Source organism: Dermacentor albipictus, chromosome 5 (genome assembly GCF_038994185.2).
Source record: "Dermacentor albipictus isolate Rhodes 1998 colony chromosome 5, USDA_Dalb.pri_finalv2, whole genome shotgun sequence".
Lineage (NCBI taxonomy): Eukaryota > Metazoa > Arthropoda > Arachnida > Ixodida > Ixodidae > Dermacentor > Dermacentor albipictus.
The window spans coordinates 113,968,542-113,994,450 of record NC_091825.1 but is presented as its reverse complement, the minus strand read 5'-3'; the positions used below and the strand labels follow the sequence as shown (position 1 = coordinate 113,994,450).

Below are 25,909 nucleotides of genomic sequence, written 5' to 3'. Positions count from 1 at the left end.
TCGTTTAGCTGCGCGTTAAGTAATCCCAGTTGGTCAAAGTTAGTCCGCAGTCCCCCACTGCGGCGTAGTTACGACGCTGTGGGGTTACGCAGTGGTTAATCGTAGTTACGCCGCGTAATTTATATTGTCTACACATCGTAAATTTTCGCCAGACTCACTGAAACGACTCGGGAAAGGCGAGCGTCGTAGTCATTAGGGAGTTTCGCAAATGGCGCACCCAAAGTTATCGCACGCGCTAACCAGACTCCATACAAAAGCAGCCAAGCCGAGCTCGAACTCCGCGCACGCGCAGTGTCGCTGATCTTTCTCCTTGGGTACAATGGAGTCTCTTCGATACGCTATTTCCAAACCTCTCGATTGCGGCAGAAGCAGCCTGCATGCAGGCGTGTGGGTGCCATAACCGTTTTTCTTTCATCTTTCCGCGTCGTCGGACCTGACCTTACAGTTGGCGTGGCACGCGAGCGCGTGATGCTTTTCGGGTTTTCCCCTTCCCCCCTGTGTCGCTTGAACGCCGTTCGCGGTATACAGTCGAATGCCCTTGACGAGTCGATCAAGCCCCGCCGAACGAGTCCGTCTGTCTGTCGGTCAAACTACGACGTCGGCCCCGACGGCGTAGGTGAAGCAATCCATGCCGCCGCGTGTATATGTAGCGCACGATGCCACAGCGTGGCTGCGCGGGGTGCCGACAACAATTGTGGCGGAAACGTCGATCGCGTCCGCGCCGCGCCGTCTGACGCAGCTCGCTCGCTTGTCCCGCTGCGGAGCTTTTCGAAAGTGAGGGTGAAGTTCTCACCTCTACGCGCATCTCCATTAAGCTGTGGAGTATTGACTCCCCCCGTCCCTTCTGCATCGTCATCACTTCGCGCCCACCCTGTCAGAGCGTCGCCACATCCATATATGCGAAAACTTCCCGGGGGTTATATCACGTCTTCTAGCCGTCGTCTTGTATACGTCCTGTATACGTCTTGTTTGTCGTCTGCTCACGTACTGTATACGTCTTGTTTGTCGTCTGCTCTGCGGTCTCCCCAAGACGGATCGCGGCCGCGTGTAAAGACAGTGTGTTCAATTAGGCGTCGTTTGTTTGGACGACGCCGTCTTTCGAGCTTTCTGCGGAACATTTTTCTGTGCACAGCTGTCGCGCACGGCGGTTAGACGTTGCTGGACGCCCGGTGACTGAACTCGGCTTCCTCAAAACCGTGCGATCGGACTGGAATGAGGTCTGCGTCATCCGGAACGCGAACACTTCCGTCGCCTTGTCGGACTGTTTCTGTACGGTTTTGAAATCGGCACTGACTGGATTAGTGTTTAGTTGTTTTTTCCCCCTCTGTTTTCTATGGAACCTTTTACCCGCACGAGGCTACAGCTCGACCGTGGCGTCCATTTGTGCGGGCCTCGAAAATCATCAGGAACGTGCGCCATTTTTTTTTTTTACATAACTCAGGTGAGGTTTTTTAGCGCACGAAAAGGGACGAAGGACAGTGGCAAGACGCGGACACAGCGCTCTTGCCACTGTCCTTCGTCCCTTTTCGTGCGCTAAAAAACCTCAGTTATGAAACAACACGCCCTAACTTACGCTCTTTCAAGTTACATAACTCGTTGCACGTGTTATATAGCTTGTTCCGCACTGAACATTTCAGTGCGCGTTATGTCGAAGTGCCCTTGTAATACTTAGAACGTTTTTTTTTTTTTTCGTGTTTCTCGTTGGGGTCGCTTCCCTTATTACGCATTGCGTAGCTTCCGTAATTACGGTCGCAAACGCGCCTGAGACGCTCAACGCGTCTCTCACGTTTACTGTGGCGCCCTCTGGTGGTTACGGAGAAGGCGCACCTTGACGACTGCGACAGCGTGAAGTCGAGCCCGCATCACTTGTGCCGAGAAGGTCGTCGCGTGCGCAGTTTCTTTCGCCTTGCAGTAGCCGTCACTGTTGTGCAAGCAAGCGCGCTCTTCTCCCGCCGGGCGTAAATGGCCCTCGTAACAGCCTGTGCAACGGCACTTCAAAGCGAAGTGAGGAAAGAAAATTAACAATAAAGCGTGATCCGGCGCTTGCGGTTCTTTCTGTGCAACCCCCCAGCACCGCGTATATGGCATATATGCGAGGCTTAGAAATCGCCTATCCGTCGCGTCCTTCGTGTACGTCCCTCGCCCAGTCGGGTTTCGCAAGCGTGTGTCTATAGCACGTCGCTGCGCTGGCGCGTGACTTCGGTCGCGGACGATGCGAATGAATTAAGCGCATCCCCGCGCTGCCCTGGACCCGCGCTCCGTACGCATTCCGCGAAGGGTGCATTTGTGGGCATTATTTTTGATGGTGGATGAAACGTTGGCAGCCTCCGTCGTCGGCATTTCGAAAACGACGAAAACTGCTTGAAGATGATACGAAAACAGCAGGTGAGATGAAATCAAAGAAAGCAGTCGATAGCATTGAAGCGCAAACGTGCGCTACGCGGTACAGAGACCTGACTAAAAATTGGGACACACGCTCGGCGAATCTTGTGCATTGCGCAACCCGCAATATGAATTGCGTCTCTACTGAAGTATCCGCGTTAGATAACGCTTCTCGGAGATCTTTTTTCAATGAGGCGTATCTTAACAACAACAAAAAAGAACCCGGCACTTCACTCGGTGTCCTTGCTGCTTAAGAAACGACAGTTCAAGAACCGAAGAGGATCGATCGGCATTCAGTCGCGGTTGACTATACTTCGATCATAAGGCGGCGGAATCTCACTTTCAAGAGTCCACCTAAGAGATAATCTTTAGTGATCGGACTTCGGGACTATACTATACCGTCGATGTAGAGCTTCGATCCGAGGCTCCATTGTGAGTACATCCGTCGTAAGCCTCTGAAGTGCGTGCGTACCGACGCACGCCTCTCCGCTGGACGTCCTGTGCTCTTCCAGCGCCTGCCGAGCTCCTTCTTTGCGCGCAGCACAAGGTCGCTGGCCGCGAACGCGACGCTTCCTCCTCCTCCTCCTCCTCCTCCTGCCTCTCGCTTCCGCCGCCGTTCCTCTGTCAACACCTTCTCCTGTCGCTTCTATAGTTTCGTCTGCATCCTTGAAGTGCACGGGCTTAAGAGACCGCTTATAGTGTCATTGTGTAAGGTGTCCCTCCCACATGTACTCAGTGCTGACTCTCTCCCTTTCTTCCTCTTTCTATTCCCCTTTCCCCCACACCCAGTGTAGGGTAGCAAACCGGATGCTGTTCTGGTTGACCTCCCTGCCTTCCCTACCCTTGCTTTCTCTCTCTCTCTGCATCAGCGAGTGCCGGTTCTTCGCTTTCGCTTCCACCTAATAGAGAGGTATAGGTTAGGCGTCGCAAGCGGCTTGCGTACGCAAGAACTATAGGGGTGACTGTACTGCGCATGCGCACACTCTGACGTAGGGGGTCTGCGCATGCGCAGTACCATGGCCCCCTAGTTCTTGCGTACGCAAGCCGCTTGCGTCCCCTAGCCTAAAGCTCTCTAATGCCGCGCTCTTGCACAGATACTACGCCGTCCGTGCGGCCTTCGGCGACAGTCCTCGGGTCCCCGTTCAAAGAAACCGAAACTATAGACTAGGACCGAAGCTGAGCATGCTGAAGCGTCAACTGTCTTTGCCGGCGAAAACCGGCTAGTGAAGTATTCACGACTCGGCGGCCGCGAATCTGGCGGCACCACGAAATCGTCACACAGCTCCAGGTTAGGTTGTAGAACGAAAAACCTAGAACACTCCGGTGTTTGGTTATCGCACGATCTCGTGAAGCTGGCAGTTTTGCTTCGTGCGTGCAATTCCTCATTGGCGTCGTCGCGGCCAAGCGCACGTGGGAGTTATCCACATCATAACTGCTTCTGTAAGGCTGACGGGCGTTCGGTTAAGACGCATTTCTTCCGGCTGGCCGAGAGTGACACTGGCGGGTCTGCTCGCACAGGTACAGACAGTTGCAGTAACGCGCCGAAGTTTTTTCAGGAAGGTGCGCTGGAGGAGGTCATGTAATATCCGTGGAACTTTTTAACAGGGCAGTCGCGAGGTTACCTCGCCCGACGGCATCGCACGGTTGTGGCAGAGAGGAATCACCGAGGGGAAATGTTGACTGCAAATATGTAGGGGGAGGTCGTCGTAAGTCATCCAGTGCCCCGTGTTTCTATAAGGGAGACTCACGCCGGTTATGTTTTCTCTGTTCAAAAAAAAAAAAGAACTTTTATTATTTTTGCATAGGCGCCCTATACACTAGTGCTATAGAGAACTACGAGAACTCAACAAATTTTGTGGCTGTTTTTTCTTTCTTTTTTTTGTACCTGTGAGCATGGCATCCACAAACGCATTCGCGTGACAATCGTGAATGAAAACAAGAGAGACACAGGAAAGAGGAAACTTGAATTACGTTTGTCAGTCGTGATACTTGAGTGAACGCGCGTCGTGTTCAATTTTCAGTCCTTTTTCCATAGTACTCCCTCGCTCACCAATGGATATTCATCTGTTTTGTTCAGTACTCGCTCGTCAGGATGTATGACGTTCTGCAAAGCAAAAAGAAAGACAAAATTATGTGCTGTCTTTCTCCCGCCGTGGTTGCTTGGTGGCTATGGTGTTGGGCTGTTAATCACGAGGTCGCGGGATCGAATCTCGGCCACGGTGGTGGCATTGCGACGGGGACGAAATGCGAAAACGCGCGTGTACTTAAATTTAGTTGCACATTAAAAGAACCCTTGGTGGTCTAAGTTATTTCGGAGTCCCCCACTACGGCGTGCCTCGTAATCAAACCATTGTTTTGGCACGTACGTAAAACCCCATAATTATTTTGTGTTTTTGTAATAAGCAATAAGCATCGCTCTCACCCGGCTTTATTTAATATTATTGTTACTATTTCAGAAGTTTAGGTACAATACTAAAGAGATAAAGATTCTTGGCAGAAGCAGAGATACAAAGGCACGTGAGGTTTTGGAAGCATTCCATATACAGAAGAGAGGAGAAAACTGTGTTAGTGATACTTCCATGACTCTCTTCAAAATGGAAATGTCGTATCTTGAACGGTTTGGCAGATGATGCATTATGGTCCTTGTGCGCATGTTTGTGATTTTCCTTATATTTACAGATTTTTCGGTGAATAAAGATAGATGAAGTTGGCGCTTGTCCTGCGTCGTTCTCCCTCTGGTGATCGTCTTAGTTGGCGCTGTTCCTTCCTAATTCAAGTACTATATAACATATACAACAGGCAGGCCGTTCCCCCGTGCTTTTGGCACACATGCGAATGCTGGTAGGCCAAATGGTATTCTTTCCTCTTTCTGTGTTTTTGTAACCTTCTTTCGCGCATCTTTCCCAACCGCTGTAGTTTGTCACGCATTCTTTTTCTTTTTCCCGCTTCCTATTCGGTGCGCGTCGTCGCTTCACCTGGCGCATTATCGTTTGTTCCAACTAACGAATGTCTTCTTTATGCGTTCGCACGTTTCCCAGGTTCGTCATAGTGTCGTGCTTCTATTTTTGTTTACATGTAATTTTCGACTGCGCAACTTATCGCACTGCTCCGGCCATTTTCAGCCACTACTTATGCCCGTTTCCTCTTCTATGTTTATTATCCTCGAGAACTTATAACCAACAAGTCCCCCCCCCTCTCTCTCTCTCTTTCAATTTCAGCATTCACCCTCATTTCTGCGTAGTGATAGCATTCTCTCACCGTCCCTTTCGTACCATAACTCGAGCTTCGTATCGCCGTCAAAGGTTCGTTGCTTCGCAACAGTTCCCCTAACAGTTCCCCTAACCGCTCCTGTATTTGGCACCCGGGCCCGTATGGACGGACGCGCCTGTTTCATCCCAAGTCTCCGTTGATACATACCCGTGGGCGAAATTCCATAACATTGGCTTCGCGTATCGACAATGTCGGATAGCTGTATGATTGACAGGACGATGAACAGAACGCTCTGAAATGGATCGCACCAAGCGCACTTGGTAGTTTAGCCACGCTTAACTCTTGCTTGCTTTACTGGGCTTTCTTTTTCTTTTTTTCGCTGTGCCCTGTACCCGTGAGCATACGCAAGCAAGGTGTGTGATCGCGTGAGCGAGGGCGGCAGATTTGTAGGCGGTCGATACGCTCTCAATATGCGTCGGCGTCGCAGCTGGGTCGTGATGCGAGTTTGCACGCGTTGGCTCCACTTGTTTTAACGGGGTAACGCGACATGGGAGGGCGTCGGCTGTGCATGAAGGAACTCGCATGACGTCTCGCAGAAGCGTTCAATTGCTTTGGCGTCGCGATACATCCATTGACGCTTTTGAAATTATGCGCGCCTGTGTGTAGCATGCAACCGCGCATAATTTGAGCAGCCTGCGTCGGGAGACGTTCAATGCACGCGCCAGCAGACTGGGAGGAGGCATGATATCCATTAATAAACGTCATTTCGATTTTGCGCGCTCGGCCTTGTTTGCATATAAACATGGGGCGAGAGAACTGAGCGCCGACGATAAAACTCTCTCTCTCTCTCTCTCTTCACCGGCTTTCAGCGCCGGCTGTCGAATTGTATTGCGCTGCAGACCGAAGTTCAGCTAGCACTCGCGGTACGTTCACTGACGATATTTACGCGCCTGCGACGCTCTTGCGCATGCTACATCTTCGTGCGAGCACTATCTGGCACAGTATGCGCACGTATAAGACAATGGGTGCCCAACGTCTCATATTGGTATGTTTGTGAGCAGCGCTAAATTGAAATGCCGAAGCAGCGGTGCCTGCATTAGTGCGAGTTCCGCGTCCTTAAATGGTTCGCGAACGCTACGATTTCTACGCGTCCTTATATGGTATGCACGCTTGTCATCTTGCCTGAGCAGCGAGTGCGAGAAAACGTCCGCATGTGTGCCCTTGGTGACTGTGGTCAGCAGGGACACATCTGTGGCATAACTGAACTGGCGTAATTTACGCTTGCGTTGAGAACTCGAGTCCTGCTTGAAAGCATGACCAGTTTTTTGTCTTCGTAAACACAGTGTGCGTCGAGTGCTGGTTAAGACTGCCGGTGTTCAAGTTTTCAAATTATGCTTGGCCTGTGCGAGCAAACTTTTAAACAAACTGTGCAGCCTGTTTAACTTGGTTTATCGTCAAGTACGCAGTCTGAGGGTCGGCATATAGGGTTACGTCTTCAGTTGCGGCGCCTGCAGACACTTCTGTCTCGGCTGCCGAAATTTGGAGCGGGTGAATCTAATTTGTGAGACCTCCCTTGTGCCGAGGACACCCGCGCTGAGTGCGTTAACCGGGACGAATGAGTTTAGTTGGTGCGTGGAGCTGCGAATTAGTGAAAACTAGGTCTTAACTATGCTTTTGCTTCCGTTTTGATGGTGGCCCCGTACGTCTACTAGAAGCTTGCAAGCCTTGTAATAATATGACATCGAAGAACAAGGGACACTTCGTTCACTGCGCTTATGCGAACTGCTTGTTATTTAAAGCCAAAGTTACTGGGGCCTTTCTTACGTCTCGCGCTGGGCTGTGAACTGAAAGGTGACGGCGTGTTAGCGGAGTGCCGTGCATTAACTTTCAACACCCAGGAATTACTAAACGTGCACTGAACCAAATGAAAACGCTCGTGCACTTCGATGAATGTGCGGGTTGAGACAACCCTGGTGGTCAAAATGATTCGGCCATGCCATCCGCACTGTGACGTGGAAAGCGAAATTGGATTTTAACAGCATAGGTTGAGAAGCTTGTGTTAGCGGATCATGTTCCTTAAAAGCGGGCCACCATTTAAGCGAGTTAAACTGTAGTAAGATAAACTGTAAGCCTGGAGAGAGTAAAAGAAAGGCTACAGGTTACCCAAATCAATTCAATTTTTATTTTCGTATCTGTTCCCCTATGTTGTGCTTGGTGTCAATGTTTGTTGGCTTCTTATGATATGGCTAATAAAAACCGGGCCCCTCGGTTAACCCCCTTTCTTCTCGTTCACTGAGATACATTTAGAAGTATAGTGAGAAAAAAAAAGTTTCATTTAACGGCTTGACTGGTTCACAGCCGTTTATGCGGAACCTCCCCACGACGCCGACGCCGACGGCAGAAATGCGCCTGTAGCGTGCATATAGTTGTTATCGCAATGAAACAACCATAAAAAAGCCCCTCGACGTTGATCTTCCGTAAGATACGCCACGACTCATCCATCACCCTTATCACAGCGACGAAACACTCGGATTGTTTCACCTGCCGCGGCTTCGCACGTATGGCTGGACGCGATGCGTCGAAATTGGCCACGAAAGGCGTTCGCTGCGACGTGATGTTGCGACGTTACGCTACATTCTACACGAACCGGGGGGAGGGGGGGGGGGGGCGCCTTTGTTCTCCGGCTTCGTTAATTGCGAGACGGCTTATACGGACCATCGCGCGGGGCCCTCCACCACCCATTAACTACCCCCTCTCCCCCTATGCAACGATATCTCGCTGCAAAAGAGGAGGAGGAGGGGCTGGGAGGTGGGAGGAACAATGAACTTAGCCGCTTGTCTTCGCGTTCCCCCCCCCCCCCCCCCCCCCCCCGCCGCTGTCACGCACCACTTAGCGTCGCAGGACGACAGAAAACGAGCGGACCGGCTTAACGCGTCGTTCATGTCGTGTACGTATATATGGTAGATTTAAAAAGAAGAGCAAAAAAAAAATCCTGTCGTTGGTTCGCACCGTATCTGGAGATCTCCAGCAGCTGCGCGGAAAGCTAACGGTGGCAGTGTCACGCTTAAACGGTTTCCCTCGGAGACACACGCTGCGTCTTTTGTACTTATTACTCGATGGCGCGGACGGAATGGGGTTCAGGGGAGCCTTATTCAAAGAAATCAGCACTGCAGGCTGTTGAATCGTCATTTTTTGGTTCTTGAAGCCAGCTGCAGGGGCGCCGAAGAAGACGGTCGTGCTGAATCCTCGCGAGACCCGTTGATACGTCGTGCCTTGATGTTTCGGGGAACAGGCCGACGAAAATCGACCAGCGGTACTGGGTTATTGTGCTTGCTTAGGTGGGTGGGAGAGGGGAAGAAGAGAGAGAGGAAGGAGGAGGAAGGCAGAGTACTCTAATTTAAAATCTTTGTCGGACATGTGAATGAAGAATAATGGATAATTCGCGAAAGAACCGTCGATGATCTCCATTTCTTGTTCGCTATTCACTTATTTATGATGATCTTGCTTCCTCCGCACTCCTCTGGTAATGGAGTTGGGGACGCATACAACAATTGAAAATTTGATGGCGTCATTTTTTTTCTTCTTGGGGTACTTTGGATGACGGCGTTGTGAGGCGCGGTCATTAACTTTTTGTACGGTGCGGTGGTTACTGTATTTGCCGTGCAACGTACCGCTCGCGCTCTGGAACCAATAAGGTAATGGCACGTGCCTCGTACAACGTGCGTCATGCCATTCCGTAGTTCTGTAAGCGCGTGTGCACGAAGTTGTTCCTATGGCAACCGGAGCAAGGCCTAGTGGGATAGGCCGCGAACTACGAAGCCATTTTGAGAGGATTAGCAATTTCCTCCGTATTGCCGAATTCCGCCGTGTTGGCTGTACTCCGGCCTCAGAAAGGCCGGAGCAGCCCCGTGAGCCAATCGAAGCTGACAATATGGCCAATTCTGACAATGGCTGACATTGACAATGTCCCTAATGTAGCACACCGATGTAATATAGCGATTCTATTCCCAGGAAATTAGCTTTTCAGGCTTCGCCAGTGGTTCGAGCGTCCCCCCATTGACGTTATCACAGCTATCAGAGGGCCGTGAACGGTGATAGGAAACTGATAAAAATCGACCGAAAGGAATCCTTACGTTGTATCCTGCATATTTTCTGGCACCACACGTCACCAATTAACGTCCGCTTTCATTTTTCCGTTTCGATTCACGTTAATTGAGATATATTATAGCGGTACTATCGGATGGCAGATTACATTGTGTGGATTTTATCTCTTACATGCCACCAGATTGCAATTTATTGCTGTCCGACGTGATCTCGTGTTACAGGCTATGCATGGATATACGCAAGTATATCCATGCATAGTCAAATTTTCCGCAAAGTCAAATTTACTATTCATATCATAAAATGGTATATTTTATTTAATTATTTCTAATAGCTTTTCTTTGACGCCGTAGTGGCGCTTTCACCGCAAGATGCTATCCGCAAACGTAAAACCCTATTCTAAAACTCTTCACTCCTGCGTGCCCCAACGCTAACACCCACAAAGCTCTTTGGGGCCCCTATTCTAAAACTCTCTTCCTGCAACTCTCTACGCGCTCGTTGCAGGAGGTGCGATGTGACGTATTTGTTTTAATTCGTCCAATAGACTGAGCTTCTAACCAGCGCGTGCACCGTGTTCTCTTTTCACATTCCTTTTGCAAGTGTTGCTGTTTCAGTATCGATCGTCACCAGCGTGCCCAGAATTGCAACCTTGATAATCCATTATCGATGACCTTGAGTGTCTCGTTGACGTCGCCGTGCATCTGCTCGCGTTCTTTCTCCGCGTTAAGAAGATGTCGAGCTCAGCTCAGTAAAGTTGTTTCTCTCTCTCTCTCTCTCTCTCTCTCTCTCTCTCTCTCTCTCTCTCATATCTGTCCGTCAAACACTCGATAGGTACAAGTACGTGATTTCCGTTTGGCTTCCTCTTCGGAACAGTATCGAAGAGGGATCTCGTCGGAACGCGCTAGTGGTCAACGATCAGGGCTCCGAGCAAAGCTCTGCGCTTTCCAGCGCCTATACTTTTTTTCAGCTCATTTGCCCCGAACAATCTGCGCGCGGTAATGGAGTGCCAGTTAATCGGGCGCGAACTTAATATGTGTCACGTTAGTACGCTCGTCGTTGTTTGCTGTCTTTACAGGAAATGATGTATAAAGCAGGGAAGGATCAAGAGGACTATATACATAAGCGGGCGCTTCCGATCGTCGCATCGTCTCATTTCCCGCTGCTGTGTCGATTAGCTCCGGAGAAAAGTGCCTTCCGGTTTAATTTCCGCCTTTTCCATCCTTTATAGTTGCCACCTCACAACACGAGCACGAGCGAAGAAGAACTATTACAGGGGCTACGAGTATCCGCAAGATACACGGTTCTCGCAGCACGCATGCTGGGAAGATCAACAGCACTCATCTACTTCGACGGACCGCACGTCCCATACAACATCATATATAAATGCTGTGACTACCGCTGCAAACCATACAGGAAATCTGTACAGTACTGCAGAACCCGCGGAGAACTAGGGCACCGGCAAGATATCTGCCCGAAACCCCTTATCAACTTCTGCTGCATGTGCGGGATGGAAAATCAGCCGGAAGAACATGACTGCCAACCCAGTTGTAAAATCTGTCAACAACCCCATGAGACAGCAGGGAAGGGGTGCCGACATAAACTGAAGCCAAATCCACCACCGTACAAGATCAGACTGCAATGGGAAAACAAGATCCAAGAGCAGCAACGCAGATGGAACTCAAATTCACACTCAGACTTTCCGGCACTATCCGAATCAAGCAGTACCTCACTACAGAGTCCACGCAGATCCAGAAGTGACGCATCACCGCTCAGCTGGCCCCTATCCATGCTACCCTCCAAGACCTCAGCAACTTCATGTCCTATGCCAAGCAGAACCACGTAACGAAAGCCACAATAGAAAAGCTCTTCAACGACACCGACACGGCTCGCAAGAAAGCACGTAAAGACCTCCACAATGCAGCCAGACCGGAATCCATGGCCCGGGGCGAAGAGAACGATATCGAACAAGATGGCGAGTAATACCAAGAAGAGATTACCACAACTCCCAATGAAGCTGTTGCAATGGAACTGTTGCTCTATCCGAACCAAAAGAACAAACCTCCAAGAACTGACCAAACTGGAACAACCAGATATCATCGCTATCCAAGAAACTCATTACGCCAATCTGCGCATACAGGGATATGATACACACACTGGATCTCAGAGAACAGCCATTCTGACGAAGAAAAATCTCACCACGCAGGATCACACAATTCAGGGAACAACCGTGGAACACACCCTAGTGGAAGTGCTACCTGAGAAGAAGACACCCCAAAGACTATACGTACTATGCTTATATAGCCCACCCAGGGATCCGTTATCCGACTTTGAAAACTTCATCACGCAAGCCAGAAAACTATCTAAAGGACATAAACTCGTAATAATGGGGGATTTTAATGTCCCCCACACAGCGTGGGGTTACCAGCACACGACCAAGAAAGGAGCGCGAGTGCACGATTCAGCGCAACAATATCACCTCACCCTCTGGAACATCGCTCTATTGTTGATAATATATGTCCCATAATAATTTCCTGCATGTTTGTATATAACGTGTCAACTGCGCATCAGTACGTGCCAATACCGATTAGTTGTTCCTGGGAACTCTAAGAAGTATTGAGCGACATTGATTTATTGATTGATTAGTCCATCGATCAGCTTTTACTTTTTTAGAGCGAATTGTTTTTTATTCCATGGCTCTCTCTCGCCCGTTCACCGCCGACACCAAGGCGCCGATGGAAAGATCGCGCGTGGCTTTCCTCACACGTCGCGCGAGTCATGTTTTGGTTGCGTGTGAAAGTTTAAATGCTGTGGTGTAGCTGTGATCGTACACTCTTGTGCATTATTGGTCTTTAAACGCATTAGTGGTTGGCCCAACTTCGTATGACATCACTTTTTGAGTTGCTTTAAATACTCTTGCCCGTCTATCTGTTCTCTATTTCTTTTCCGCGCTCCTTTTAGAATTTTCAATTTGTGACATACACAGTTCAAATCGTTGTAGACACGGCATACACTCCGGTACGAGATGTCGCTTGTTTCCCAGGGTGCGGTGACAATGTCTCTTTCCTCCGGGAGCTGACGGATGCCGCGCTGTGACCTTGGCTGTCAGCCGTTTCAGTTCGTGTCAATGCGTGGTCGAGAGGACGTGATCCGGGCGTCGGGGCTTTTCATAAGCCTGTGTACTTGTGTTCCGCGAGCAGGCTTGTCATCATCCCTTGTCGCTGGAGCTTTCTCTAAAGCGTCGGTGAATTGAACCGGTTTCCTGCCAGTCTTCGGTCTCCGTTTGGTTTCGCACCATCCGTGGTCGTTTTCCTATATCTCTGGAGCTTGTCTCGAGCCCCTGTATTGCTCATTGATTTGTCTTTGTTCTTGTTCGTCGTGAACCTATATAACTAACATAACCTAACCTATATAACTGAATTTTTTTTTTTAATTCCACCTCATGTCCCGTTGCGTTCGAAGTCTAGTCTTTGTTGATGTTGCTTCATGTCCTGTGGCGTGAACCCAGCGTAAGGCGGACACACACAGGCACACAAACACACACGCGCGCAGCTTTGTTGGGCGACTCGCTTGCAATGGGCCTGTTGGCCTCCAGTGCTGCTTTCTTCCCCTTCGTGACCGGGCAAACCGTACGGACGCTATAGTCTCGGCGACGGTCCAACAAACCACTACGCGAAGAGCTCTCCTGTTGTGCCTTCCGCGCGCAATCTCTCTCGAGACCCGTGAGGTGCCCGTGAGCAATCGGAGGACGGAACTTCGTGGAGGGGCCCGGGGGCCTCCCCGGCAATCGCAGTACGCATGCGCGTTCTCACAGCCGCCCCGCACTTTAGGCATCACCGCCGCAGCGTCTTCAAGGCGTCTCCCGATGTTTGTGTATGCGTGCGCGCTCGTTTCTTTCGCCGTTGTGCAAACGAACGTTACATCCACCGTTGCTTTGCCCCGAGGAGCGAGTCCCGTTTCCTTGCGTCAGTGCGTTCTCGCCGTCGGCCGGAAATCCTCCTTCGCGTAGAATGCGGCGGTTCACTGGCAAAACTTTCCCCTTTGACTTCCTGAGAACGAAGCCGGCCACCACGGCCTCTTCTGAAACCGGGTTGTCGCTGGCTTCGCTTATTTATTTTTTTTTTTCGACGCGCCGTCGTCTTCCAATGTCTGTCCGCGTGCTTTTGTGTGAGACCACGGGGCGCGCCTGCCTGGCCTATATTCTATAGGCCTGGATGCGCGTGCCTGCATGTGGCTGGGCTTTTCTTCTTTTTTTTTCTTTTATGCGAAGCATACTAGCCGCACAACCACGCTCTTCCTTGCTGCGCCGCGCGCGGCCGCGTAGCTACCATATGATGTCATAACAGCTGCAAAAGCGGAGGCTCAACTCGTGCGCTCGCTTGCGGCCGCGTGGCTACATAGCCGGGTCTCAGCTCGTGCGCTCGCCTGCATGAGTTGTTCGTTCGTCTAGCCGAACCAAATATAGCCAAGCAACAGCAGTTCACCAGGCTAAACAGTGGTTCAACAACTAAAATAAAGGCTAGTATGCTTCGCATCCTGGGCTTAACCTTAGCTAAGCCACAGCCACTTTTTTTTTACGTCTGCGGTTTCGGTGTCCGAAGAAGGAGCCGCACACACTTTCAGGTGTGTCGGTGTCGGTCTTCGGCGCTGGCATTCGGGTTGCGACGCGTGGGTTTGACACTTTGACACCTTTGAGTACGTGTGAACAACATCCGGACGCACTGTCTCTGCAGTGTGCTTTTGTTTCGTAGCAGACGGTAAAGTTTCGAAATCACACCGTTCATTTTTTTTTTAGGGGGGGGGGAAGTGGTGTGTCAACGTCATTTTCATACACGTTCGTTCTGATCGTAACAGATGAGTGGGTTAATGCAGTATTCGCGTACTTCCAGGACCGCACTTCGGCTTTCCTTTTTGCTTCTCTAGTCTTTTCCTTCGCCCTCCTTGATCGTATGTACGATACCGTAGCGTTGGGTGTGTCCTCTTTCATTTGTTACCTAGACGATAATGTCTAAACGATTACAGGGTTAATTGGAGATTTCTGGGAGAGGCCTTCGTCCTGCAGTGAACAGGAATCAGTCCGATGATGATGGTGAATGCTATATATATGCTAGGTCTAGCTGGGACCGATCGGGCCTAGTGGTTGGAATTTTACCGTAAGACCAATTCAGCCTCTGAATTCGCAGTATGAGGAAGCGAAACTACACGCGTCGCTAGCTGCAAGTTATGTGGGTACATTCGTTACGCATGAGCCGCCCTCGATCAGCTTGCAAACAAATAATAGTAATAATAGTAGTACATAAAAAGTTAAGAAAGCGTGGCTCCACTTCCTTTAAGGAGACGCTGAAAACTGCCGTTTCTTTGTCGCTTGTGTGTTTCCTGCTGCAACGCGTGGAGACTTCGATCGTCCCCCCCCCCCCCTCCCCCCTGCTCCCTTCCCCGCTTATAGCGTCGGCAGATGGGGTTTCCTTAATGCTTTCGAACATCTATCAAACGATGCGCTGGCATTCCACTGGGCGTCGTGTTGCTGATGTTCTACCTCAAGGTCGCGTGGGCCTCAGTTTTTCCTTTATTTTTTTCTAATGGTCCTTAGATTAAGTGTCCGCGCGTGAAGGCAGCTGACCGTTACGTGCACATTTCGCGCCTTGCTGACGCTGAGGCACGCTTGCCCGCACGTTGGCGCTGTTGTAGAGGGCCATGTTTTTTTTAAAGACTACCTCCTTAGCGAGCTACCCCTACTTTTCCATATCGTAGTAGATGTGTGTTTCTAGACTCTTTCGTAGGCCGATCCCAAATATAGTGCAGTCTGAAAAAATGTGGGCCGACCCCAAAGTAAGTGTAGTCTAAAAAAATGTGGGTCCACGCTCTTCCTATACTCCCCTCGCGCGACAGTGTCGTGCGCAGTGACCCCGCCCCATTCTCAACCCCACTTCTTCAGGAAGACATTGTCTTTGATCAACTTCAACCAGAGACTGGAACGCCTTTCTACTCTCTCTCTCTCTCTCTCGTTTCTTCGCGGTTACCTGCAAAAGTAATTCGGTGTGTCCAAGCAGCTGCTGACCTGGGGCCAAAATAAGGGCGGGAGGGGAGGCTAAGCAGGTGTGTCGCAGCCGACGTTGAACTCCCCCGGCCATTCGGTCACCCATGGAAGTGGCAGCGCCTGTCGTGGAGCACTTGGGCCAATTATAACTTCGGTTGATCTGTACAGGGATGATATGCTGGACATTCTCAAATTCCGCCACGTTTTCCAATTAGCCTGTCTTGTCAGCTCTAATTGGCCCACAGGGCTGCTATATACAGCCTCTCTGATTGGCTCAAAATGCCGCTGTTACAGAATTAGACAATGCCTTCTTGGATAACCTCCTCCTCCTCCGGTCTCTGCGTGGGCGAAAACGTTTGCGTCCTGTGCTGCGACCTCGATGTCAATAAGTTCGGCAGCTTCGGAGTAAACCGAAACTATGCTAGCCTAGGTTCCGCGCGTGGGCGGATTGTGAAGTTGTGGGTCGTGGCTGATGGGCGTTGTTATCGTGTACGCTCAGAGCTTAACCTTAAGTGAGTCGAAGGCATTCAGAAGTTTTGCACGTGCACACACGCGTGAGTGAACCCGCGCCTTTCTCCGGCTCGGGACGTCTAACTACGATCGCGTGTCGCGCCTGTTGCGTCTCGCGTGCAAGCCCCGGAGATCGTCGAGGGGGCGGGCGACGGGGCGCCTGTCCCGTCCGCATAATGTTACGCGCGAGTGCGCGTGCGTGTGGCGCCCATCTCTACGCGCGCGCGAGAGAGAGACAAAGAGAGAGAGAGAAAAAAAGAAAGCGCACACGTCCTTGGCATCGTAGTGGGAAAGAGTGACGTCGGCCATTGTTGATGGCCCGGCCTTGGTGGTAGCGGTATTGGCGAGACGAACGTAGGAGAGGGGGGGGCATCTGCTGGGAGCCGGAGCGTCTGCCTCACGCGCGCGCACCCTTGCCTACACATGCGACGCGTGCTGGCACGCTCTCGTTTTCGGCGGCGGGGAGGACGACGCGCGCGTTTGTCGCTAATGGGAGCGCGCGGGACTGGTAAATTAGCTCGAGCCGCCTTTTATTGGCATGCAGGAATGCGCGCCTCGGCGACTGACGTCTGTCTGCGCGTGCCTGAAAGGAATGTCTGGGCGCCCGAGGAATGCGGAGAGGAAGAGGCTGCGCTGTGTTTTGTTTTGTACTTCCGCCTAGACCATAATAATCAAATGGTCCCAGCAAAAGGAACGGCTTCTTTTTTACATGCATTGTGCAAACGTGGCCGCACGGTCGCAGATGTCGCGCTCTCGCTAGAAAAGCGTCGTTAGGTGGATGCGACAGTTGACATTCAATGGACAGGAACTCCTGGCATTGAAAGATTCAGTGGATTGCCAAACTTTGGCGCGCCATGTAAGCGTGTAAGCTGTATATCGTTGGCAGTACGCTTTGACTCTGTCAGGCGCGACAGTTCACCGGCAGCCAAAAGGCTTTGATTGCTTGGTTGCACTGTTTGAGTCACATGGAGACATCCTTTGTGGCAGTGTCATTTAACTTTATTGTGTTAGCTATTGACTCGGTGCACTAAAAGCTAATTAACCGGTTAAGTATAACATTGTCGCAGCCTAACACGCAATGCCACGTGTAACCACATGAAATCATTTTCTATTTCTTTGTGTTTTGCAGCCAACGCGCAACAGTTACTGTGCCAGTGAGGAAGGACAGTCCCAGTCTTCAGACTACGAGGACCAGGAGGAGGCTGAAAAGGTATGACATGTTTATTTAAGGTTCTTTAGTTTGCTAAAGCCAATGAAATTTCACTAGAACTCATCTGTCGATGACTGGCAATGTGAATGTGAAAGGGTGATAGCAGGCGTCATTATTATCACAAGTGTATTATATACCAGTCATCATGCAAATGTCTTTGAATACATGCAATGTCTGTGCATCAGACAGCACTGTGGAATCATCTTTGTAGCCCTAGCATTGCACAGAGTTTAGGAGTAGGCAAAGGTAGGCTCTTGTATTTCAAGTCAAGAGCTGTCAATCTCAAAACCCAACTGAAAGTTTCTTTAGAGTTCATAAGTTTGCAAAAGCATAGTTCTGCAAGAATGATAAAGTATTTATCCATTGCTGTTCTTCAATGTGCTGTGCCACATTGTGTGTGCCAGTGTTCGTTCTTAGAATATTACTTCTTTATTTATTTATTTTTCTTCAGCAGATGGGAGAAGCCCAAAAAACTCCAGACCAGCAGCTGAGGAATACACTTGTAGGACGGGTCAGGCATCTCCACAAGGATGTCAAGAAAAAGATATCTCGGTTCAGGAACAGCCGGAGCTCTGTGGACGGGACGGTTCGTTGCTTCACTTATCATACTTTCTCCTTGCGCTATGTTCAAACTGGAAAGAACAAGGATGTGATTTACTTAATTTATGGGTTTCATTATTTCATTGTTCAGAACCTCTAGGGACACAGCGCTAAGTCTTGCAATAACTTTGTCTCAATGACTTAGAGTGCAAGATTTGGTGGCAAGAAATATGTGCATGACTGCAACGCTATCTAAAAAGAATTCTTACAGGCTTTGTTTTACATGTGAATTGCTTTCAGATGGAGGTTCATCAAGTGGAATCGGTTACTGATTGGCTTGCGATTGGCGACTCACGTGTAACGTGCACATGCACTGAATATGATGATTGTGGAAAATTCAAAAGGATGACGAACAAAACCTCTAATTTGAAAAACATGTTAATACTTTGGCTTCCTGCAACTTGCATGAGAAATTAGCTGTGTCCATTTCATTAATGAAACCTAATGAGATTAAGAGAAGGGGAAGAGTGTTGATTACATCTAGGAGATGCACGGCTGAGTTCATTTTTGCTTTTTATGTCCTTGGTTCATACCTGATGCTTCATTCGGTGCAATCATTTCATGCTGTTGTGTGTGGAATTTATCAAACAGATTGCCATTGATGTAAAGACTGCATTGTTCTTCAGATGGAAGACAAGGACCTTCCGGATGAAATCCTTCAACCCGGAAGCTCTGTGGAAAGCATTCCCAGTGGATCTGTGGGCTCCCGATCAAGTACGTCCTCTGCCTTTGACGATTTTTCTTACTTCTGCTGTTGATGAGCTTTTTGTATACCAGGCGTTTTGTTTCTTTATATAATACAGAATATTACTAAATCATTTGTGACAGTATGACAATTCCACTCGAAGAGGTGGACATTACTTGCATGAGAAATCAAAGTGCATAAACGTCTTATTAATTGAATTTCACTCGTTCAGTTACTACTTTAGGGCACATATTGAAATTTTCGAACTGTAGCCTATGAGTTAGCAAGGTGCATTCACTCGAAACAAATTTTTAGTATAACACCTCTAGCGAAATTCATTTCCACTGTGCGACAAAATAAATTACTTTTGTGCTTCAGTGTTTAAATTGCTGTCTTGCTGAAGTAAGTAGTGCAGTTTTGCTGCAATTCCACACTAACCAGGCCATTCCTAACTGGTAGTACTAACATATAGGCTCAATACATTGAGGTTTTGACAGTTTGTTCGAAGTAATACAACACTTTTTTTTTTTTTGCTTGTTTACCAGGCATACAGGCACACACTCCCACCAGCAGCAACAGGAGCTCTTCCTCCATTGGCGAAGAAGAGTGCAACCCACAGTGCTTCGGCCCTTTCGTTGGCCGTGCACGTGCTCTTGTGGACTGCGTACCTTCTCCTTATGACAAGGATGGCCTTGCATTCAAGGTTGGTAGCACCCAACTGGGGTGTTTTCTTTTTTACGGCAATGCGCATTTTGTTATGGCCACTTTCCTAGCTCATTATGAAGTTGGAGTAGTAGGGGTCAGTCGAAATCAGCCACTCAAATTAAGTTATTGAGCATTGGCTTGAAATGGTGCGGTGGACTTTAAAACTTTATCAGCAGCCCAGATTGATGCACAGGAACAGTGGTCACAAAAGATTTGTCCATTCAAAGGTCATCACAATTTAACCACAACCATAAGTTTGATAAAGATGCATAAGTATGCATGACATTCTGATAAGGTGCCTCAGTTATCACTGTGACAGCTGAAAATCTGCACAGGGTTGCTTTCTTCTTTTTATTTAGCATGTAAACTTGGTGGAGGCAAGTTAGGTTTGTAGGTAGTAGCTTCGAAAACATGTTGTAGCATTTGCCTTTTAAAGCCAATCGCAACCTGAGCGTATAGGGCGATGTTCATATCACAGTGCAATGCATCAGGCAGCTGCTTGTATGCTAGTGTCATGGGGGTCTGATTGGTCCTTTGTAATTTGGTTTGAATAACAGTTCAGGTAACATAAATTTAGTCCCTCTAAAGATCCATGTATGTTGTAGCCTTCCAGTTGACCTGGTACTGGGTGTGCGAGGTATTTGAAAGCATAATGACAACTTCAAGATTAGCAACAATATTTCAGAGAAGAATCGAAACATTCGTCCTAAATTTTTTTACATTTTCTTCTGCCACTTTTGCCTGCTGAAAATAAATTATTTTTGCCTCAATTTTTGACGGATTTCAACTTCTGTAAAGGAAGCATGCCGAGATCACATAGTGTGTGTGAAAGTCAGGCACTGCTTTCACAACAGCAGCTTTTAGCGAGTTTTTAACTTTACGTGGCTACTATTTAGTGTCCCTGTCAGTGACGCTGCCCATATGTAGCAGCGTAGGGGGTTAATGTTAGCAACGAGGGACTCCGCGTTGAGGGTGACGTGCCCGCAGATGTTCATAGCCATCCACTCATGGTTAGTGCAGGCGCTGTGGGGAGTGAGCAGATCCATTCGTTAGAAATGGCACATTATTACATCGTGCGCAGAAAACTTGGCTGTTGAGTCCGCCACTTGAAGCTACTCGACAAAGGTGATAATTTACTTTTCATGGTTCTCACATATGGCCTCCGCCTGCCGGAGAAACTGAACTGCCTGAATGGTGGCAGACCACAGGCAGCGCTTATTTCTCTTTTGTATCAAATGAGAAGTGGCCATAAACTGTTGTCCCTCTCCAAAAAGAAATGATTTGGTAACATTCAAGAAGGCAGCGAGGTCCAAGTCTGCATATGAGATGACTAGGAAAGCATATGGCAATTAATCTCCTGTGTCAACTTGGAAACCGATGCTTTGGAATAAATGCTTTAGATAGGTGACGGAGGGTTTGGTGACGATGAAGTCAAGCACCTAGACAGGTGCAAAGAGAATTTTGGTGTCAATGGCAAGTTTGAACCATCTTCTCATACATACTTTGCACCCTCAGTACATTATTCAGACAGTCTCTATGTGTCTAAATAACAGAAACCCACTGCTGGTTGTCATAGCTTGGCTAAGTGATAGATTACGGCTTCATTCCTTTTCTTCTTTCTATTTTTTTTTCATTTGCAGAAAGGGGATATTATAGACATCCTGTCTAAGAACACAACAGGCACATGGGTTGGTGTTGCAAACAAGAAGGTGGGCCATTTCAAGTTCATTAACGTAGAAGAAATTCCGACGGAAACAAAACCACGAAAGCGAAGGTTCCCAAGTGTGCCGAAGCTAGAGCAGAGGCCTGAATCCCTGGAGGAGTTGCTCGGAATGTTTTCCCTACAGGTAAGACATCTGGGAAGGCATCATCAATGTTTAGCCATTACGTGCAGCGAAGCACTGCTTTGTAGCCTTAAGTTGTAGCTGCTATGATTGTGGGATTAGTGTCTCTTAAGCGCAAACTGAATAACCTTATTCATATTTCAAAAAGCGCCACAGGACGACAGCGCTCGTCTTGTGTCCTCCCTTGTCTGCGTTTTTTTGGCGCTGTTTTAATTAATATGAATGATCCATACCAACTAGCTCGCACCCAAACCCTTCTGAGTGAATAACCTTAATTTATTTTCATAGTCTTCTTTCTGATGTGTAGTCAGACAAGTGGCAATTTACCAACATTTTTTATTGTTCTCACAGAAAGAATTAGTATTGTAATAAAAATGGAAATGCTGTATAATTTGTTATTTACTGTACAACTACAGATGTACAGCCGCAAGCAAAAGTTTGGAGACCATGGCATCAGCAAAAAAATTTAAATATATTCAAGCGCAGCTCCGCAGCCTGGAATTGGTTGAATACATTGTATTGGTCAAACATGCACACGTAGGAGTGCGTTCTTGATTTCAGCTGAAATTCCCAGTCTGCGAAAAAAAGAAAGCGGCATCTTTGGTCCTCAAACTATTGCTCGCGACTGTACACTTTCAGTGCTGTACTTCAGCCCATAAATCTTTGTTAGATGCACACTTGGGCACTCATTAACTCATATGTTGCCTATATTTTCCAGAATTATGTCAACGTATTCATGCTGCACGGCTACCAAGATCTCGACACCTTCAAGGAAATAACAAAGGAAGACCTGGAGAGCTTGGGAATCAATAATGAAGACCACCAGATGCAAATCCTCAGGGCAGCTGAAGCACTTCTTGAACACGATGGTAGGTTTCGGGAGGTGCGGGTTGAGTTAGTAAGAACAGCGTTTGGGAAACACAACTTTTACAGTGCAAAACCTTACGCGATGACAAGGGGGGACATGCATGATGCTGGGCATATCCCCTATCCCCTTACTGTGTCCTCTGTTTTCACATTGTGCAGGTTCCGTTTTCAAAATGGTAATATTCCCAGCCAGTGTTTAAAAACATAATCATTTTTAGCGGGTTGCGATATAAATGGACTGCGGAAGCCATGCTATTCAAATACAAGTATCTTCGTGCATGCATCCTCACTGCAATATTATTTGCCAGTTCATATGACGAGAACACAGTGACCTGTGCCAAAATTGGTGTTCTCTCATTTTATGGAGGCTGCTGGGCTAGGCCAGCAATTAAGTTTGCTCGTATACACCGTGATTGAAAGTAGCATCACCCTAGCAAGAAAATGCCCAGTCAGCTGCTCTCGCATGTTGGAAATTTCAAGCCTCTTTTATCACTGAAAGAGAACTAGGCAGACACCATGCTTTCCTTGGAGTGATCCTTGCAATTATGACTTGGATACATTTCTTCAATAAACACAGTCAATACAGTGGAATTTTAATACAGAGAGCACGGATACAGCGCATCTTCAGGTATAATGAAGTGCGCAATAGTATAACAAATTGATGAATATTTTTACACCGCTATCAATGTGTACGCTTCTAATTAATATTGGATATAACGAAGGCATTTTCTTGTTGGATGCAATTTCATTATGTATGAGTTTTTAATACCTATTTCATGTTGATTACTCATGAACCCTAGATAGTTGAGTAATTGAGTAGATATGAACTTTAGTGCCTTTCTTTGCATTTAGTACTCTAAGTAGCCATGTGGGGTGGGAATCCTTGTGGTGCTGTTAGATGCAACAACTAATCATGCTTTTCCATAGAACTGATGTACTAAAGCGCCAAACAGACGACACAAGAAGTAAGCGCTCGTCCATGTCTCTTCTTGTGTAGTCTGTTTGGTGCTTTAGTATGTCAGTAACATGCACCAACTAACCCAACAAAATGTTCTGCTGGAATAATTTTCCATAGAAGCCTAAACAGTTATACAAGGAAAGAAAGAACACAGTTAAGCTTACTGCTAATGCAAGGTTACTGGAGTAATAATACCTTTAACTTTCTTAGTGTACTGTAATACAAGTGTCATACAGGCACTTGAAATCGCGACTGTGGCCAATTGCAATCAGGTTTTTAATACACGATTCCTGCATTTTCTTTTATAGCACCTTTGAGTCTATTGTGCTTGCAGATAAAGTTGAATGCAAGTTGTTCTCTTTCCAGTGTTTCAGAAAGCTACCCTGCTTCTTCCAAAATTTTGGAACTCACACAGGTTGCACAAATGAAAACACAAACATCCAGTCACAATAAATCGATTTTACGACATCAGTAGTAGTAGTCATTACTGCGCTGAAGAGCAGCTATGAAAAGTTGGGTTTGTTCATTGTGCTCTGATTTTTCTATCGTGATGAACAGTGGTCACTTCTGCATGGCTGAAAAATCCGTATGGTATTGGGTGAGCTCTAGCGAAGCAGGTGTGGCTTAGTGAATACAAGCACACTTGACAAGTTCACTTCGTATGTAGTAAAAGTCATAGTGCAGACGTTGGCCTCAGATTGCTGTCAAAAAGCTCAACCACAATGCACGAATCAAGATTGAACAGATTTGGATTGAGGAAAGCCACAATGCGAAATTCCCACGTAGCTGCACTCAATCCGGGTTGGGCTCAGTCGTGATCAAAACTGCAGATGTGACACTGCTGTAAGGCAGAGACAGTCACTTAAACATTCGCAAAATTGAGTCAGAAACAGTCACATAAATTAATTGAGCTTATATTGCGAATTTCAGGTGAAGTCCTCGGTGAGTACTCGGAGGTGCCTGCCTGCCCCGAACTTCCACCTGTCAAGGAAGGGGATGCAGACCTAGCTCTAGACAGTGTAATCAATGATCTCGACAGCGCGCCCAGCGCATTTCAGAATGACCGAAAGGCATTCACAGTGACCAGCGACGGTGATTCTTCCTTGAACAATGGGAGCAACCTCTTGCGTTTCCCGATGAACATCCCTGTGCCTGAACCGGATAGCCCACCCGCTTTTGCAACAAGGTGTGATGACACCAAAGAGAGGGCATTCAACGGAACCAACACCCCCCCGCTTCCTCCGTCGATCGTCAGTGCGGCCGTTGAGCGGTTCGAGCTGCGTCGAGCTTCGGCTGACTGCATACGAAATCACATTCCGAAGAGCCTGCAGAATGTATTCCGCAAGCTGAGTGGCAACGGAGGCGATGACGACAGTCGTTCCGCTTCCTTTGATGACGAGGCGCTGGCCGAGTCTCCTGCAAAAACGTCGTACGGCTCGAGCTTTGCTCGGAAGGTGAAAGCGTCAGCCCTCCTTCGGAGGGACTCCCACGACCCTCGCAAGGCCAGTGATAGGAAGGGAAGTCTACACAACGTGGAGGAGACAGCGGCAGCGGCGGCACTATCCTTGCACATGTGCATTGAACACAAACTAGCTGCGGAAGGCATTGACCTATGCCAGGAACCTTACACAGACAAGGTGAGCTCCTTCTGCAGAGCTATGCTTGTCATGTGGACTTCGGACAAACGGAAGTAATGCTTGGCTACCATATTTTAAGTATAAAGCTGCTTTAGCACCAATAGTATACTTGGTGGCAACTTATTAATTCACTACAAGTTCTGCGGGGTGGCTAGTTGGTGACTCGTGGCAAAGCACAGACACAGTCAAAGCAAAACAGAAATTCTCAACCGTTTACTCTTTTATTCTACTTTGCTCTTATGCGAGCACTGATACATAAAAGAATGCAAGTGTTTGGTGGTCAGTATCACTTTTCTTCAGATGCATGGTATGACACAAAACAGGCAAAGTCGTATAAGGGTATCAAGTAGGTTATTTCTGTTAAACTGCATACAATGCATTAAAGAAAGGTGTCGAAACGGCACATTTAGTACTGTATAGGTGCGACGTATATTCAGGAGCCTGTCCGCAACCAGTTGCTGACATGATGAAAAATAAATGCAAGCTTATGCATGTGGGGAGGGCTTTCTATGCTTTTTTTATGTTTTGCATGTGCAATGAAATTGTGTAGCATAGTGCTGGCAGTTGTGCATTTGTGACACAGAAAGTGTAATGGAGGCACCTCTGTATTTGCTCAACTTTCAAATGAAAGGATGTGTGCACCAGTGTTAACTGTACTCGAGTCAGTCATGTTTACTTTATAAGATTTTTTTCACTTACAGACTGCCTGTTTGGTGAAAGTATTAGCGTAGTGATTATATTTTGTTCTGTTCCTATGCGACTTGCAGATTGGTTTTTGTGGCATACCACCAGCCTTGGTGCAGCGGTACTCCGAGGAACTTCAAAGGGATATAGCAGAAACTGCAGAAGCCCTGGACAAGATTCGCATCACAGAACTGGATCGCATAGGCAAGCAAGGGGTGAGTTCCTTCCGCGTTTCCTGGAGAGTAATGCAACAGAGTAATGTAATGTAATGGAGAGTAATGTAACTGTATGTGGAATGTCGGAGCTTTACATATACACTGCCTTATATGCAAAGCACCATGTTGAAAAATCGAAGACTCTTTCATTCTCGAAACCTTACTGACTGACCTTCAATGGCAGGTTGCTAGCCATAATGTTCTGTTGAGCACAAGGTCACAAGTTCACAATAAAAATGAACTGCAATCTATTATAAAACAGCCAAA

General features: G+C 48.0%; 1 protein-coding gene across 2 annotated transcripts in view; it reads left to right on the top strand.

Moving 5' to 3' along the window:
- LOC135920545 (SAM and SH3 domain-containing protein 1-like) overlaps window positions 1-25,909 on the top strand; it is a 324,429-nt gene that overhangs the window by 293,693 nt on the left and 4,827 nt on the right. Inside the window, exons 12-19 of one of the 2 annotated variants that reach the window (XM_070538776.1) lie at window positions 17,367-17,447; window positions 17,902-18,033; window positions 18,674-18,761; window positions 19,278-19,435; window positions 21,078-21,284; window positions 22,000-22,150; window positions 24,037-24,743; window positions 25,511-25,642. In XM_070538776.1, the coding sequence (XP_070394877.1) occupies window positions 17,367-17,447; window positions 17,902-18,033; window positions 18,674-18,761; window positions 19,278-19,435; window positions 21,078-21,284; window positions 22,000-22,150; window positions 24,037-24,743; window positions 25,511-25,642 (1,656 nt within the window). Of the gene's footprint in view, window positions 1-17,366; window positions 17,448-17,898; window positions 18,034-18,673; window positions 18,762-19,277; window positions 19,436-21,077; window positions 21,285-21,999; window positions 22,151-24,036; window positions 24,744-25,510; window positions 25,643-25,909 lie in introns of both variants that reach the window. The other variant, XM_070538775.1, reaches the window with a different exon arrangement.